The 12,455-nt window shown below is 46.4% G+C and overlaps 1 protein-coding gene across 4 annotated transcripts in view; it reads right to left on the bottom strand.

Moving 5' to 3' along the window:
- Window positions 1-12,455, bottom strand: part of LOC115466203 (hyaluronan-mediated motility receptor-like) — a 52,514-nt gene that overhangs the window by 39,696 nt on the left and 363 nt on the right. For 3 of the 4 annotated variants that reach the window (XR_003941514.1, XR_003941513.1, XM_030197306.1), the window contains exons 2-4: window positions 2,001-3,135; window positions 1,373-1,501; window positions 76-198 (exon numbers count right to left, since the gene is read on the bottom strand). Coding sequence is in view for 2 of the 4 variants with exons in the window: in XM_030197306.1 (XP_030053166.1) it covers window positions 76-198; window positions 1,373-1,501; window positions 2,001-3,086 (1,338 nt within the window). In the remaining 2 variants the exon portion in view is untranslated. The remainder of the gene's footprint in view (window positions 1-75; window positions 199-1,372; window positions 1,502-2,000; window positions 3,136-12,455) is intronic. The other variant, XM_030197308.1, reaches the window with a different exon arrangement.

Raw genomic sequence — 12,455 nt, 5'->3', positions numbered from 1 at the left:
CATGCAATGGGATTCAACTCACATACCTGGAAGGCCTCCCTCTGGCCACTCAGACACATGGTTTCATACACATACCTGTAGTATCTCCTCTTTCCTGTGTAAGCTCTCAGTCAGACATCGGATGAGCTGATCGCGCTGCTGGGTGCTGTTTGCTCCGTTTCTCTCCAGCAAACTTGGCTCTGGCGTTTCTTCCGTTTCCTGGGGTGCAAGGGGGAATGGGGAGGTGATGAGAACACAGGACAGTGAGGGGAACCAAGAACGGTCTCACATAGAAACATTACAAGATGGCTGAAAGACTATACCGCCTATCCTAGTCTGCCCATCCTAACCACCTACTCACCAGTCAGGGCTGGAGACAGACACCACTTCCTCTGTGCAATCGGGCTCCCCTCAGGAGCCCTGGAACAGGTGACATAGTAACATATAACATAGTAAGTGACGGCAGATAAAGACCTGTACGGTCCATCCAGTCTGCCCAACAAGATAAACTCATTTTACATGGTATGTGATACTTTATACCCGAGTTTGATTTGTCCTTGCCATTCTCAGGGCACAGACCGTAGAAGTCTGCCCAGCACTATTCTTGTACTTATAGTTCTGAAGGGACCGTAGAAGTCTGCCCAGCACTATTCTTGCACTAAAAGTTCTGAAGATTCTGGAATCCTAAAGAGTTACAAGATTCCAGAATCCCAATTAGTAGCAACATTCCATGTAGAACCCCAAAGAGTAACATAGTAAATGATGGCAGATAAAGACCTGTACGGTCCATCTAGTCTGCCCAATGAGATAAACTCATTTTACATGGTATGTGATACTGTATATGTACACCCCAGTTTGATTTGTCCTTGCCATTTTCAGGGCACAGACTGTAGAAGTCTGCCCAGCACTGTTCTTGTAATAAAAGTTCTGAAGCTAACGTTGTCGAAGCCCCTTAAATTTACACTCCAGCCCATCCATATCTATTCAGTCATGATCAGGGCGTAGACCGTAGAAGTCTGCCCAGCACCGGTTTTGCTTCCCAATTACCGGCGTAGCCACCCAATCTCCACTAAAATTCCGTGGATTCATTCCTTCTAAACAGGATTTCTTTGTGATTATCCCACGCATGTTTGAATTCCATTACCGTTTTCATCTCCACCATCAAACCATAAGGAGCCTGTGGCCAGACATCCCACAGAGAGGCTATCCGCAAACCTGATGTGGCCAGGTGTGAGACCCATGAGGACCCTGCAGTGCAAAGCCCAGGAGCCAGAACTGGGAGCGGGACCCAGGTCTCCCAAAGGAATGAAGGTCTGAGATGAAACTTGAGTGGCTGGGGGAGGGGAGGAGGAAGACTCTATTTACTTTGTCCCCCTATTTCTCACCACCTTACCTCTCTCGCACGCCTGCTCTTTGGCGCAGCCTCCTTCAGGGTCCGAAGCTCGGCTCGGGCCTCCTCCAGCTCTCCTTTCAGCTGTTCAAATGCCTGTTGAAGCCTCTGGAATTTCTGCAGTTTCTGGAGCTTCCAGAGCAAAAAGGCGCAAAGGAGAGAGAGAGAGTGAGAACCGATGGGAAGGGAGAGAGGATGAAAGCCACAGAGAGACAGAGGGGGAGAGAGAGAGAGAGAGAGAGAGGATAAAAGCCACAGAGAGACAGAGGAAGGGAGAGAGGGCGAGGGCTATATAAAGAGATGGAAGGAAACGGTCACACAGAGAGAGAGAGGGGTTCAGAGAGACACGGGAAGGGGAAAGAGAATGAAAGCCACAGACATAGGTAGTGAGGGCCACAGAGAGACAGAATGAGGGGACAGCCACGGAACATCAGAAGAAGAAAGGGTGAAAGAGAGACGAGGGAGAGAGGATGAAAGCCACAAAGAGACAGAAAGTGAGGGTGAGAGCCACAGAGAGACAGTGGAAGGATGAAAGCCATATAACATCAGAGGTAGTCATCAAGACAGAGAGAAAGCTAGCAGTGAAGGGCCCAGAGAGATCACACGTACTGTTACACCCTCAGCAACTCACTTGAGGGCTGAGCGTCAGGTACTCATCAGGGAACTCATTCAGCAGCAGCAGAAGGGCATCATCGCTCTGTCCACCTCTTGTGGTACTGAAGTCATTGTTGTGGATATGACCCTGGCTCTCTCCTCCAATCTGGAAGTCCCCGCTGTGGCTGCGCTCCCCTCGCCTGAGCTCCAGCTGCCAGAGGGGTGATCTAGGCGAACGCGGACTCCTGACGTTTGGGCTCCGTACCGGGATCTTGCAGCGGGGTGGGGTCCTTACTGGCCGATACTCAATGCCCTTCACGCACGTCAGGGCCTCGGCCAACACCCGGGGAGAGATCGGCAGGTCCTCAAAGGGGTCCCCTTCCGAGTCGGGGACAGTGTTGAGCGACAGGTTGGAGATGGACATGGAAGAGAAGGAGAACGAGCCAGGACCGCGGCAACTCCCACCACCCAGAGAGCCAAGGCGCGGTGAGACGGGGCTCAGCAAGCCATCCAGGGGCATGCTGCGGGACTTGCTCCGAGACAGCTGCGAGAGCGCCCCTGTCCGGAGCCCCCGCAGCCGCCGGGGAATGCCACACACAGCCTCAAAGTCTGCATCGTCCACCCGGAAGGCTGAACAACCAAAGCAATCCTTGCCACGGCATTCCCGATCTTGACACTGACCGCCGCTTTGTTCCGACCAGCTCTCGTACTCCGACAGCGCCATGTCCTCCTGAAGCAGGGCGTTATAGCGCACATGAGGCAGCTCTGCAATATCCACCGTGATGTCCTGCCCACTGTAGCCTGCCCTGACTGGCATCGGATGGCGGCGGGAATGTTCCTGGCGTACCCAGCTGGCTAGACGGTCCTTCTCAGTCAGCAGACGCTGAAGCCGTTCGATGGAGAGTGCCTGCACCCGGGAGATAACCGTATCAAAGCGGTACACTCTCTCTAGCACGTGTACGCATTTGCCACAGAGGAACTCGCCATGTCCGTCCCGTGCCACCTCCTGCCCTAGGGCATAGGAGAGCAGCAAACGCAGGCTGGCACGCCCTCCTTGGCTGAAAATCCAACGCCGCTGGTTGCCACGTAGGCGGACGGCGCAGACACGGCAAACCTCGTTCATTGTAGTGGGCCCAATTGTCTTCTGGAGGGAGGATGCCAGGGGAACAAGGCTGGAGTGGGGAAACAAAAAAAGGAAAATATATTTTGAGAAAGAAACCCCTTAATTCGTCTTCTTTCAACATTCCTCAAAATACATCTTTTGGTCTTACTCCTCTCATTCAAAGATATATTTTTTTTTACACTTTGCTTGGCCCATTTCTGCTCATCCCTCTCATGTGGGATTCACCCTGGCCCAGATTTCTGATGATGAGCAGCACAGCAATTCCCCGACTCCCTAATGCTATTTGCTGCAGTGGAAGAGGCTTTGTGCCAGGGATCTTGTTGCTTCCAGGATAAAATAAAAACTGGTGATTAGGGTGGAGGGACATGGCCATCAGATACCGAATCCTCTATGACATAACCTTAGCTTCAATACACACACACACACATGGAGTCACAAAAGAAACTTCCACACACAGAGCAGCAAATAGACAGACAAACACGTACACAAAGCACCTTTTCCACGTGCACTAAATGCCTTCCTCAAGTGACACACCCAGTTCCCAGCTCCAACACAGACGCACCCTCAAACACAGGGAGACACAGACATGCCTCTCTGCCACGTGCCCTAAAACCAGTGGCGTAGCCAGAACGCAATTTTTGGGTGGGCCAACAGGTTGGATGGATGGGCACTAGAGAAACACCTGCCACCTGATATGCCCTGCCCACGCCCATATTCTTATCGCACACCTACCCCACTCCCAATAACTTCAATAGCAGTAGCAGTGCTGGCCTCAGTGGCTGCAGGCCACATTGAGAGCTAGGGGAAATATAAGAGGATGCACTCTTCATCCTCCACTGAGCCACAGTCTGCCAACACACATATGCTTCCCTTAAATATGCCCTAAATATTACAGTGGGGCTCTAAAATATCAATACATCAAGAAAACTGAACAAGCCAAAGTACTATAGAATACGACATAGAAAATTGGTGCTCACAGAATACTTTGGTCACACACACAGAACACAAATGCCAAATACAGAATCAGTGACCACAAACCATAAACAAATTATATCAAAATCCCAAGAGGCCAGACCTTGCATTTAGCACAGCACAGAGAAATACAAAGAGAGACATTTTCTCCTATACTGTGCAAAATCACATGCAAGAGACAGTGTTAGGGGAGGTACAACTAGGGCAACTGCGTTTGGCACCCTAGCCAGACAGAATCCCAGGCCAGCTGGAAGCTGAAGAAGGTGCAGCCTGTTAGTAAGCTTTTGTGTTCCCTCCCAAATTTCTGCCTTGGGCCCCAGCCATGTCTAACAGGATGTACATTTCAAATCTGACATATTCTAATCACAAAATAAAAAAAATGAAATTCTTCTTTCTACCTTTTGTCTGCTCATTTTATTTTTCCAAGTCATGTTGGTCCCAGGCTCATTTGATATTTCTACTCTCTCTCCATGTCCACTATCCATCTTCTTCCATCTCTGTACCTCTATCTTCCTTCATGTTTAGTATCTCCCTTACTCTGTGTCCCTATATTTCTCTGTCCAGCTTCTCCCCTCTCTTTGTCCCCAGTGCCATTATATCTCTAACCTCTCTGACCCTACCCCATCCAGCTTCTCTCCCTCTCACTCCCTCCTCTTTCCAGCATCTGGTTTGGTTCCTTGATTCCCTGCCTGCCCACCCACCCTGCCCTCCCTTCCTCCCTCACACTGTAGGTTTAGTATTTGTTCCCTTTTCCTTCATCTCCTTGGTCTAGTATCTTTATTTCCCTTCCCTCCCTCCTTGTGCTGTACCAGCAGTTCTCTCCCTTCCCTCCAGTTCTCCTCTCCCTCTTCCTCCCACGTCCAGCAGCTCTCCCTTCCCTCCAGCCCCCTCTTGCTCCCACATCCAGCAGTTCTCTCCCTTCCATCCAGATCCCCTCCTCCTCTTCCTCCAGCAGCTCTCCCTTCCTTCCAATCTCCTCCTCCTATTTCTCCCAGTCCAGCAGCTGTCTTCCTTCCCTGCAGCCCTCTCTTCCTCTGAAGTCAACCAGATCTCTCCCTTCCATCCAGTCCCCCTCCTCCTCTTCTTCCCATGTCCAGCAGCTCTCTCCTTTCCCTCCAGTCCCTTCTTCCTCTTCCTCCATTGTCCAGCAGTTCTCTCCTTTCTCTCCAGCCCCTTCCTCCTCTCCCTCCCCTGGCCAGAGGCTTCCATCCAGATCCCCTCCTCCTTTTCCTCCCACCTCCAGCAACTCTCTCCCTTCCATCCAGTCCCCGCCTCCTCTTCCTCCCACATCCAGCAGCTCTCTCCCTTCCCTCCAATCCCCTTCCTCCCACGTCCGGCAGCACTATCCCCCCCCCCAAAGTCCAGCACTTCTGCGTTCCTCCAATTCATCCTGCCCCAATCCAACATTTTCGCTGCCTTTTCTCCCGTGGTTCCGGGTCCGGCTGTCCGGGAGCGTTGCCTGCCTCAAATTCTGCTCCTCCCCGCCACTGCCTCGGTCCCTGCAGCACAGGGGAGTAGCCACGGGCGGGCCTAGGCCCAGCCACTTTTGCTCAAGGCCCGCCCTAACTAGCCCCAACCCATCTCTCGCTGCCTTTTCTCCCGTGGCTCCGGGTCCGGCCGTCCGGGAGCGTTGCCTGCCTCAAATTCTGCTTCTCACCGCCGCTGCCTCGGTCCCTGTAGCATTCTTTTTTTGGCCCGTCGCTGGCAACGCTGCAATCACACAGGCAGCTCCGCTCCCCTCTTCTGTGTCCATCTGGCCCTACGTAAACAGGAAGTGCATCAGAGAGGGCCGGATGGACGCGGCAAAGGGGAGCGGAGCTGCCTGTGTGATTTGCAGTGCTGCCAGCGATGGGCCAAGAAAGAATGCTGCAACAGGGGCGTAGCCAGACACCCAATTTTTGGGTGGGCCTAGGCACAAGATGGGTGGGCAGAACCCCGCCCCATCCCACAGATGATTTGGTCTCTCCTTCGCTCGCCTGAATGCCATATGGTCTCTCAAACATCCCCGCTCTCCTGCATACCTTTTAAATAGCAGATTTTCACCGGCAGCGACTAATACACACTGTTCATATTGGCCCCACAGCCTTCCCTCTGATGCAACTTCCTGTTTCCACATAGGCGGGAATATGTCAGAGGGAAGGGTGTGGGGCCAGTGCGAGCAGAACGTATCAGTCGCTGCTTGCTGCAGGCGAAGATTTGCTATTTACAAGGTATGCAGGAGGGACAGTTGTTGGGAGCTCTTGGCTGGTAGGGCTTGGGAATCCCTGTCAGCCACATCATAGGTGTGCTGCTACTGGATGGGCTTGGGCCCACCCATGGCTACGCCACTGTTAGGCTGTCTGCAAATGCCATGGGGGGAGGGGGGCAGGGGGTTGACAGTGGTTGAAAGGCCCTCTATCTGATCAACTGGTGAGAAAATTATTTTTAGTTTAAATGCTTTCTGTTCTTGTGCACTCAAGGGCCCGTTGATCTTAAAGCTGATTCATCTTTAATTATGTATGACTGTTATGAGAGCTGAATGTTTATGCTGCTATGTTTGGTATGGAAGTTTCGTATCACTCATTGGAATTCCTAGTTTAAATTAGTGTGTGTGTGTGTTATTGTACAATTTTGTCTTGTAAACCATTCTGACTTGCTACACAATAAGTGACAGAATAGTAAATAAATAAATCACCTTCAAATTATGTACCTTTACCTTTCAAATCCTAAATGGCACAGCTCCAGACTATATGGTACCAATAATAAACTTACCTCAAAGAAACACTAAATATGAGGCAAGAAACTATCTCAGACTACACCTCCCAAATTGCAAAAAAGTGATCTACAAAACTGTCCACGCTGCAGACTTCACTTACCTAGGAAGCAAATGGTGGAACTCCTTACCACCCAAAATAAGAAATATACAGGAATATACTAGATTCTGCAAAATCCTCAAATCGTTCCTATTCAAACAAACCCTCACAAAGAACGACCATATCTCAAACAATTAATTATTACCTGAATTGGTTATTATTCTATTTACCATTAACTTTCTCTTTGCTTCGTGTACAATTTCTCATTCATAAGAGTTTCTAAATGTATATTATAAGTACTTAAGTAATGCCACACTGGGAAAAGACCAAGGGTCCATCGAGCCCAGCATCCTGTCCACGACATGTTTATGATACTGTATTGTGAAATTGGATTCTTACAACAAATTACTTTCTTATGCATTATTCTTTGTTATGTATCCTACACTGTTTATTGTAAGCCACTTTTTTTTTTTATTATTAGTATTTTTATTGTTTTAAAACAGTATTACAGAGAACAAGGCAATACAACAGTAAACAAATTTCAAAAAGCGTGGAGGGGAAGGGTAAAAAAAAGGGGGGGGGGACAGAATGAAAAGCTTCTCAACATGCATCTCTAAAGTAGGTCAGTAACAAAGACCACTTCTCCTTATAATAGATATATATCGACATGACTTTGTTACCTAGGAACGTTTCATATTGATAAGTCTGAAATACTAAATTCCACCAGTCCTGATGTGTGGCTTGATTCAGAGACTTCCAGTGCCCAAAGACAACTTTCAAAGCTAAACCAAGCAAAGTATTCACAAGCAAGCAGTCATTGTAGCTTAACAGAGAACGAAAAAACACTGGTCTCTGAGCAACACATACTTGTACAACATAGGACCAGTGAAGTGAAAGACATCTGTTAAAGTAAGCCACATTGAACTCAATCTTATTTGGGATAATTTGGGATATGTCACAAATACAATAAAATAAATTATAAACAATAAAAACTTTTAAGGCTAATCTGATGACCTAACTAGGGCATTCAGTGAATTGAGGAGCACCCAGGATCCAAGTGCAGAAGTGAAGAGGTTTTGTGTTATTTGCTTGTCATCTTGTTCAATTATTTTATGGAGTTCCTTTATTTGCTTTTTTTTTTTAATTTTGAATTTAATGTAAATCGCTTTGACTTAAAAAAGTGATTCAACAAATTTTGGGGCCCTTTTACTAAGGTGCGCTGAAAAATGGCTTGCGGTAGTGTAGGCGCAGGTTTTGGGTGCGCGCTGATCCATTTTTCAGTACGCCTGTAAAAAAAAAAACAAAGGCCTTTTAAAAATTTTTGCTGAAAATGGACGTGCGTCAAGATCAAAATTGCCACGCATCCATTTTGGGGTCTGCGACCTTACCGCCAGCTGTTGACCTAGCAGCAAAGTCTCACGTGGTAACGACCTACGCGTGTCAAATGCCACTTGGCACGTGTCCAGTACGTGTCCAAAAATAAAAATGATTTTTCGGCCACGTGCCAAAAATTATTTATTATTATTTGTTATTTATTGCATTTGTATCCCACATTTTCCCACCTATTTGCAGGCTCAATGTGGCTTACATAGTTTGGTTATGATGCTGTCATTCCAGGATATCACATACAATTAGTGATGTGTAAAGATTAAGGGGAGGAAGAAGGAAGTGCCACGTGGTAGCCGGGCGGTAACTCCATTTCGGCGTGTGTTGGGCACACAAAGACATTTAACGTGGCTTAGTAAAATGGCCCCTTTAATAACCATGAACATTAACTACCATAAAATCCATATAAAAGTGCCCTCCCTTCAGGGCTGGTGAAGGGTATTGGGTATCTTCCTTCAATTATTGTGTTAACAAAACTCAGCAATCATGATTATCCCACAACAGCAGTCCTATAAAATGCAGAACTGGGTATCAGTAAAGGGATCTAGGTGTCATCATTGATCATAGGTTGAAACTTTCTGCTCAGTGTGCTGCTGCGGCTAAGAAAACAAATAGAATGTTAGGTATTATTAGGAAAGGAATGGAAAACAAAAATGAGGATGTTATAATGCCTTTGTATCGCTCCATGGTGCGACCACACCTCAAATATTGTGTTCAATTCTGGTCGCCACATCTCAAAAAAGATATAGTGGAATTACAAAAGGTGCAGAGAAGGGCAACGAAAATGATAAAGGGGATGGGACGACTTCCCTGTGAGGAAAGGCTAAAGCAGATAGGGCTCTTCAGCTTGGAGAAAAGGCGGCTGAGAGGAGAAACGATAGAGGTTTATAAAATAATGAGTGGAGTTGAACGGGTAGACGTTAAGTGTCTGTTTACGCTTTCTCAAAAATACTAGGACTAGGGGGCATGCGATGAAGCTACAATGTAGTAAATTTAAAACAAATCAGAGAAAATGTTTCTTCACTCAACGTGTGAAGAAATGTGGTAAAGGCGGTTAGCTTAGCGGAGTTAAAAAAAAAAAAAGGTTTGGACGGTTCCCTAAAGGAAAAGTCCATAGACCATTATTAAATATACTTGGGGAAAATCCACTGTTTCTGGGATAAGCAGTATTATTATTTGTTACATTTGTATCCCACATTTCCCCATCTTTTTGCAGGCTCAACGTGTCTTACATTTTACCGTTAACGGCATTAGCCAATTCCGGTCTGAACATATACATGGTATGAATGAATACATGGTCTGAACAAATACAGGTATGAATGAATACAAAGTGATATTGTGGTAGAATGAGGTACACGTATGGTAGGTAATTGGGGAAAACTTAGAGAGGGAGAGGACAGGAAGAGTCAGAAAATGTCCGTTACGGTCTTTGGTTATATTGTGTCACAAGTGTTCAGGTATTTTATGCTGGGTCGTTGGAGTATGCTCTTCTGAACAGGTCTGTCTTTAGTGCTTTCTGGAAATTTAGGTGGTCGAGCGTAGTTTTTACTGCTTTTGGCAGTGCGTTCCATAGTTGTGCGCTTAAGTAGGAAAAGCTGGATGCATAGGTGGATTTCTATTTGAGTCCTTTGCTGCTTGGGTAGTGGAGGTTTAGGTATGATCGTGTAGATTTTGTGGTGTTTCTGGTTGGTAGGTCGATGTGCTCTGTCATGTATCCCGGTGCGTCGCCGTAGATAATTTTATGACCTGTCGTGCAGATTTTGAAAGTGATACGTTCTTTGATTGGTAACCAATGCAGTTTTTCTCGGAGTGATTTGGCGCTGTCAAAACACATTTTTCCAAATATAAGCCTGGCTGCTGTGTTTTGGGCGGTCTGAAGTTTCTTTATGATTTGATCCTTGCATCCCGCATAGATTCCATTACAGTAGTTTGCGTGGCTTAGTATCATTGGCTGTACCAGGTTAGGAAATATTTCCCTTGGGAAGAATGGTTTCAGGTGTTTGAGTATAGAATGTTTTGTACTTGCCAAGTATTTGTGACCTGGATTGACCACCTTTGGAAACAGGATGCTGGGCTTGATGGACCTTTGGTCTTTCCCAGTGTGGCACTACTTATGTACTTATGTATTGTTATATATTCTAAAGACAGATAACAAAGTAGTTTACCAAAAGTAATGGGACTATTTGGGAAAACTGCCCACCCTTCATTCAAGTAAAAGTAGGCGTGAAGTGTTTTTTTGAGTTGCATCCATTGTTCTGTTTTGACTGAAGCTGCTCTTTGCCCCCAAGGCAGTGCCGGAGTGAGGCACTAGGGTGGCTAGGAAAAAATTGAAAACATATATATGCCTTTTGATTATTTAATAGCAAGGTGTTTAAAGTGAATTTTGTTGTTTCAACTGCACATAAAAGTCACATAAAATTCTAAAACTCCAAAAAATATAGTGGAATTAGAAAAGGTACAGAGAAGGGCGACGAAAATGATAAAGGGGATGGGATGACTTCCCTATGAGGAAAGGCTGAAGCGTCTAGGGCTCTTCAGCTTGAAGAAAAGGCGGCTGAGGGGAGATATGATAGAGGTCTATAAAATAATGAGTGGAGTGGAACGGGTAGACGTGAATCGATTGTTTACTGTTTCAAAAATACTAGGACTAGGGAGCATGCAATGAAGCTACTAAGTAGTACATTCAAAACTAATAGGAGAAAATATTTCTTCAATGTGTAATTTAACTCTGGAATTCATTGCCAGAGAATGTAGTACAAGTGGTTAGCTTAATGGGGGTTTAAAAAAGGTTTGGATGGCTTTGTAAAGGAAAAGTCCATAGACCATTATTAAAATGGATTTGGGGAAAATCCACTGCTTATTTCTGAGATAAGCAGCATTAAATGTATTGTACTGTTTTGGGATCTTGTAACCTGGATTGGCCACTGTTGGAAACAGGATGCTGAGCTTGATGGACCTTCGGTCTGTCCCACTATGGCAATACTTATGTACTTAATTCTGAAATTTTGTGAGCCCTGCGGATTGCGAGGCTCCTAAGCTGCAGCTTGTTTAGCTTATGTCTAAATCTGGCACTGACCCAAAGTGACTGCCTGGTTTGCCTAATGCTGAAGCCAGCCCTGCCTCCCTTTGAGAAATATTCACTTACTCTGCCCTCCTTCTATTTTCCTCTGGACTGTTTTATGATTTGGCTGTGAAGTCTGGTACATAGCTTTCTGTCCGTCTATATCTGTGTTTCTGTCTGTCTCCCTCACTCACTCTCTATCTGTGGATAAAGTCCGGAGGTTGCTGTAATGAGTCACTGGAATGCACAGGAAAAGAGCTTCACAAGTTCAAACAGAAAAACATAAAGGTGATGTCTCTTGTTGTTATTATTATAGCAGCTTTTATATCCCCCATTTTCCAAACATGCTTCGTTCAACGTGGCTTACAAAGGATAATAGTAGAGGTAGATAATTACATTTATATTGGACTAACTTGATAAATTTCTTGAGCTTTCTGGAACAACACATTCCCTTCTTCAGCTCAGAGCACAACAGACCTTTCTCTCTCTCTCTCTCTGTACACATCTCCCTCTGGTTTTCTCTCTTTCTAGAGTTCTCTGTCTTCTTTCCCTGTTTTCCTCTCTGTACCTTCCTCAGGTTCTGTCTCCTTTTTTCTGTGTTTCACTGTTCCTTGTCTGTCCCTCTCTGAGTTATCTCTTTCCTTCTCCCTTATTCAATCTCTCTGTGTGTCTGTCACTCTACTCTTTGTATTCCTCTGTTCCTTGTCCTCTTTAACACACACTGTACCTCCCTCTGGTTCTCTCTTTATCTTTCCATCTGTCTGTGTTCCTCTGTTCCTTGTTCTCTCTCTCTCTCTCTCTGTACCTCCCCTGGTTCTCTCTCTGTGTCAGTCTTGTCTCTTCTCTCTGTATTCCCCTGTTCCTTGTTCTCTGTCTCATTCTCTATTATTCCTCTGTCTTTTTAATTCTCTGTTTCTCTCTCTGGATTATACTTTGCCCTCAAGGCTGACAGCTGGCTCTCCTGCACTTGAAGAATGTACCTTCCCTCTGCCCCTGGCTCTCTGGTCTCTCCCCTCCCCCTCCATGCAAGGACAGCTGTTCTCTTCTACCCTGTGGTATCTCCAAAGATGGCACAGACTCCCCCTGCCCCACCTCCAACTCAATCCATATCCTATACTACCTCTGTGGATGGCACAGACCCCCCCTCCCTCCGACTGT

This window comes from Microcaecilia unicolor, chromosome 3, assembly GCF_901765095.1.
Source record: "Microcaecilia unicolor chromosome 3, aMicUni1.1, whole genome shotgun sequence".
Taxonomy (NCBI): domain Eukaryota; kingdom Metazoa; phylum Chordata; class Amphibia; order Gymnophiona; family Siphonopidae; genus Microcaecilia; species Microcaecilia unicolor.
The sequence above is the reverse complement of the archived record's forward strand: the minus strand, read 5'-3'. Positions and strand labels throughout refer to the sequence as shown.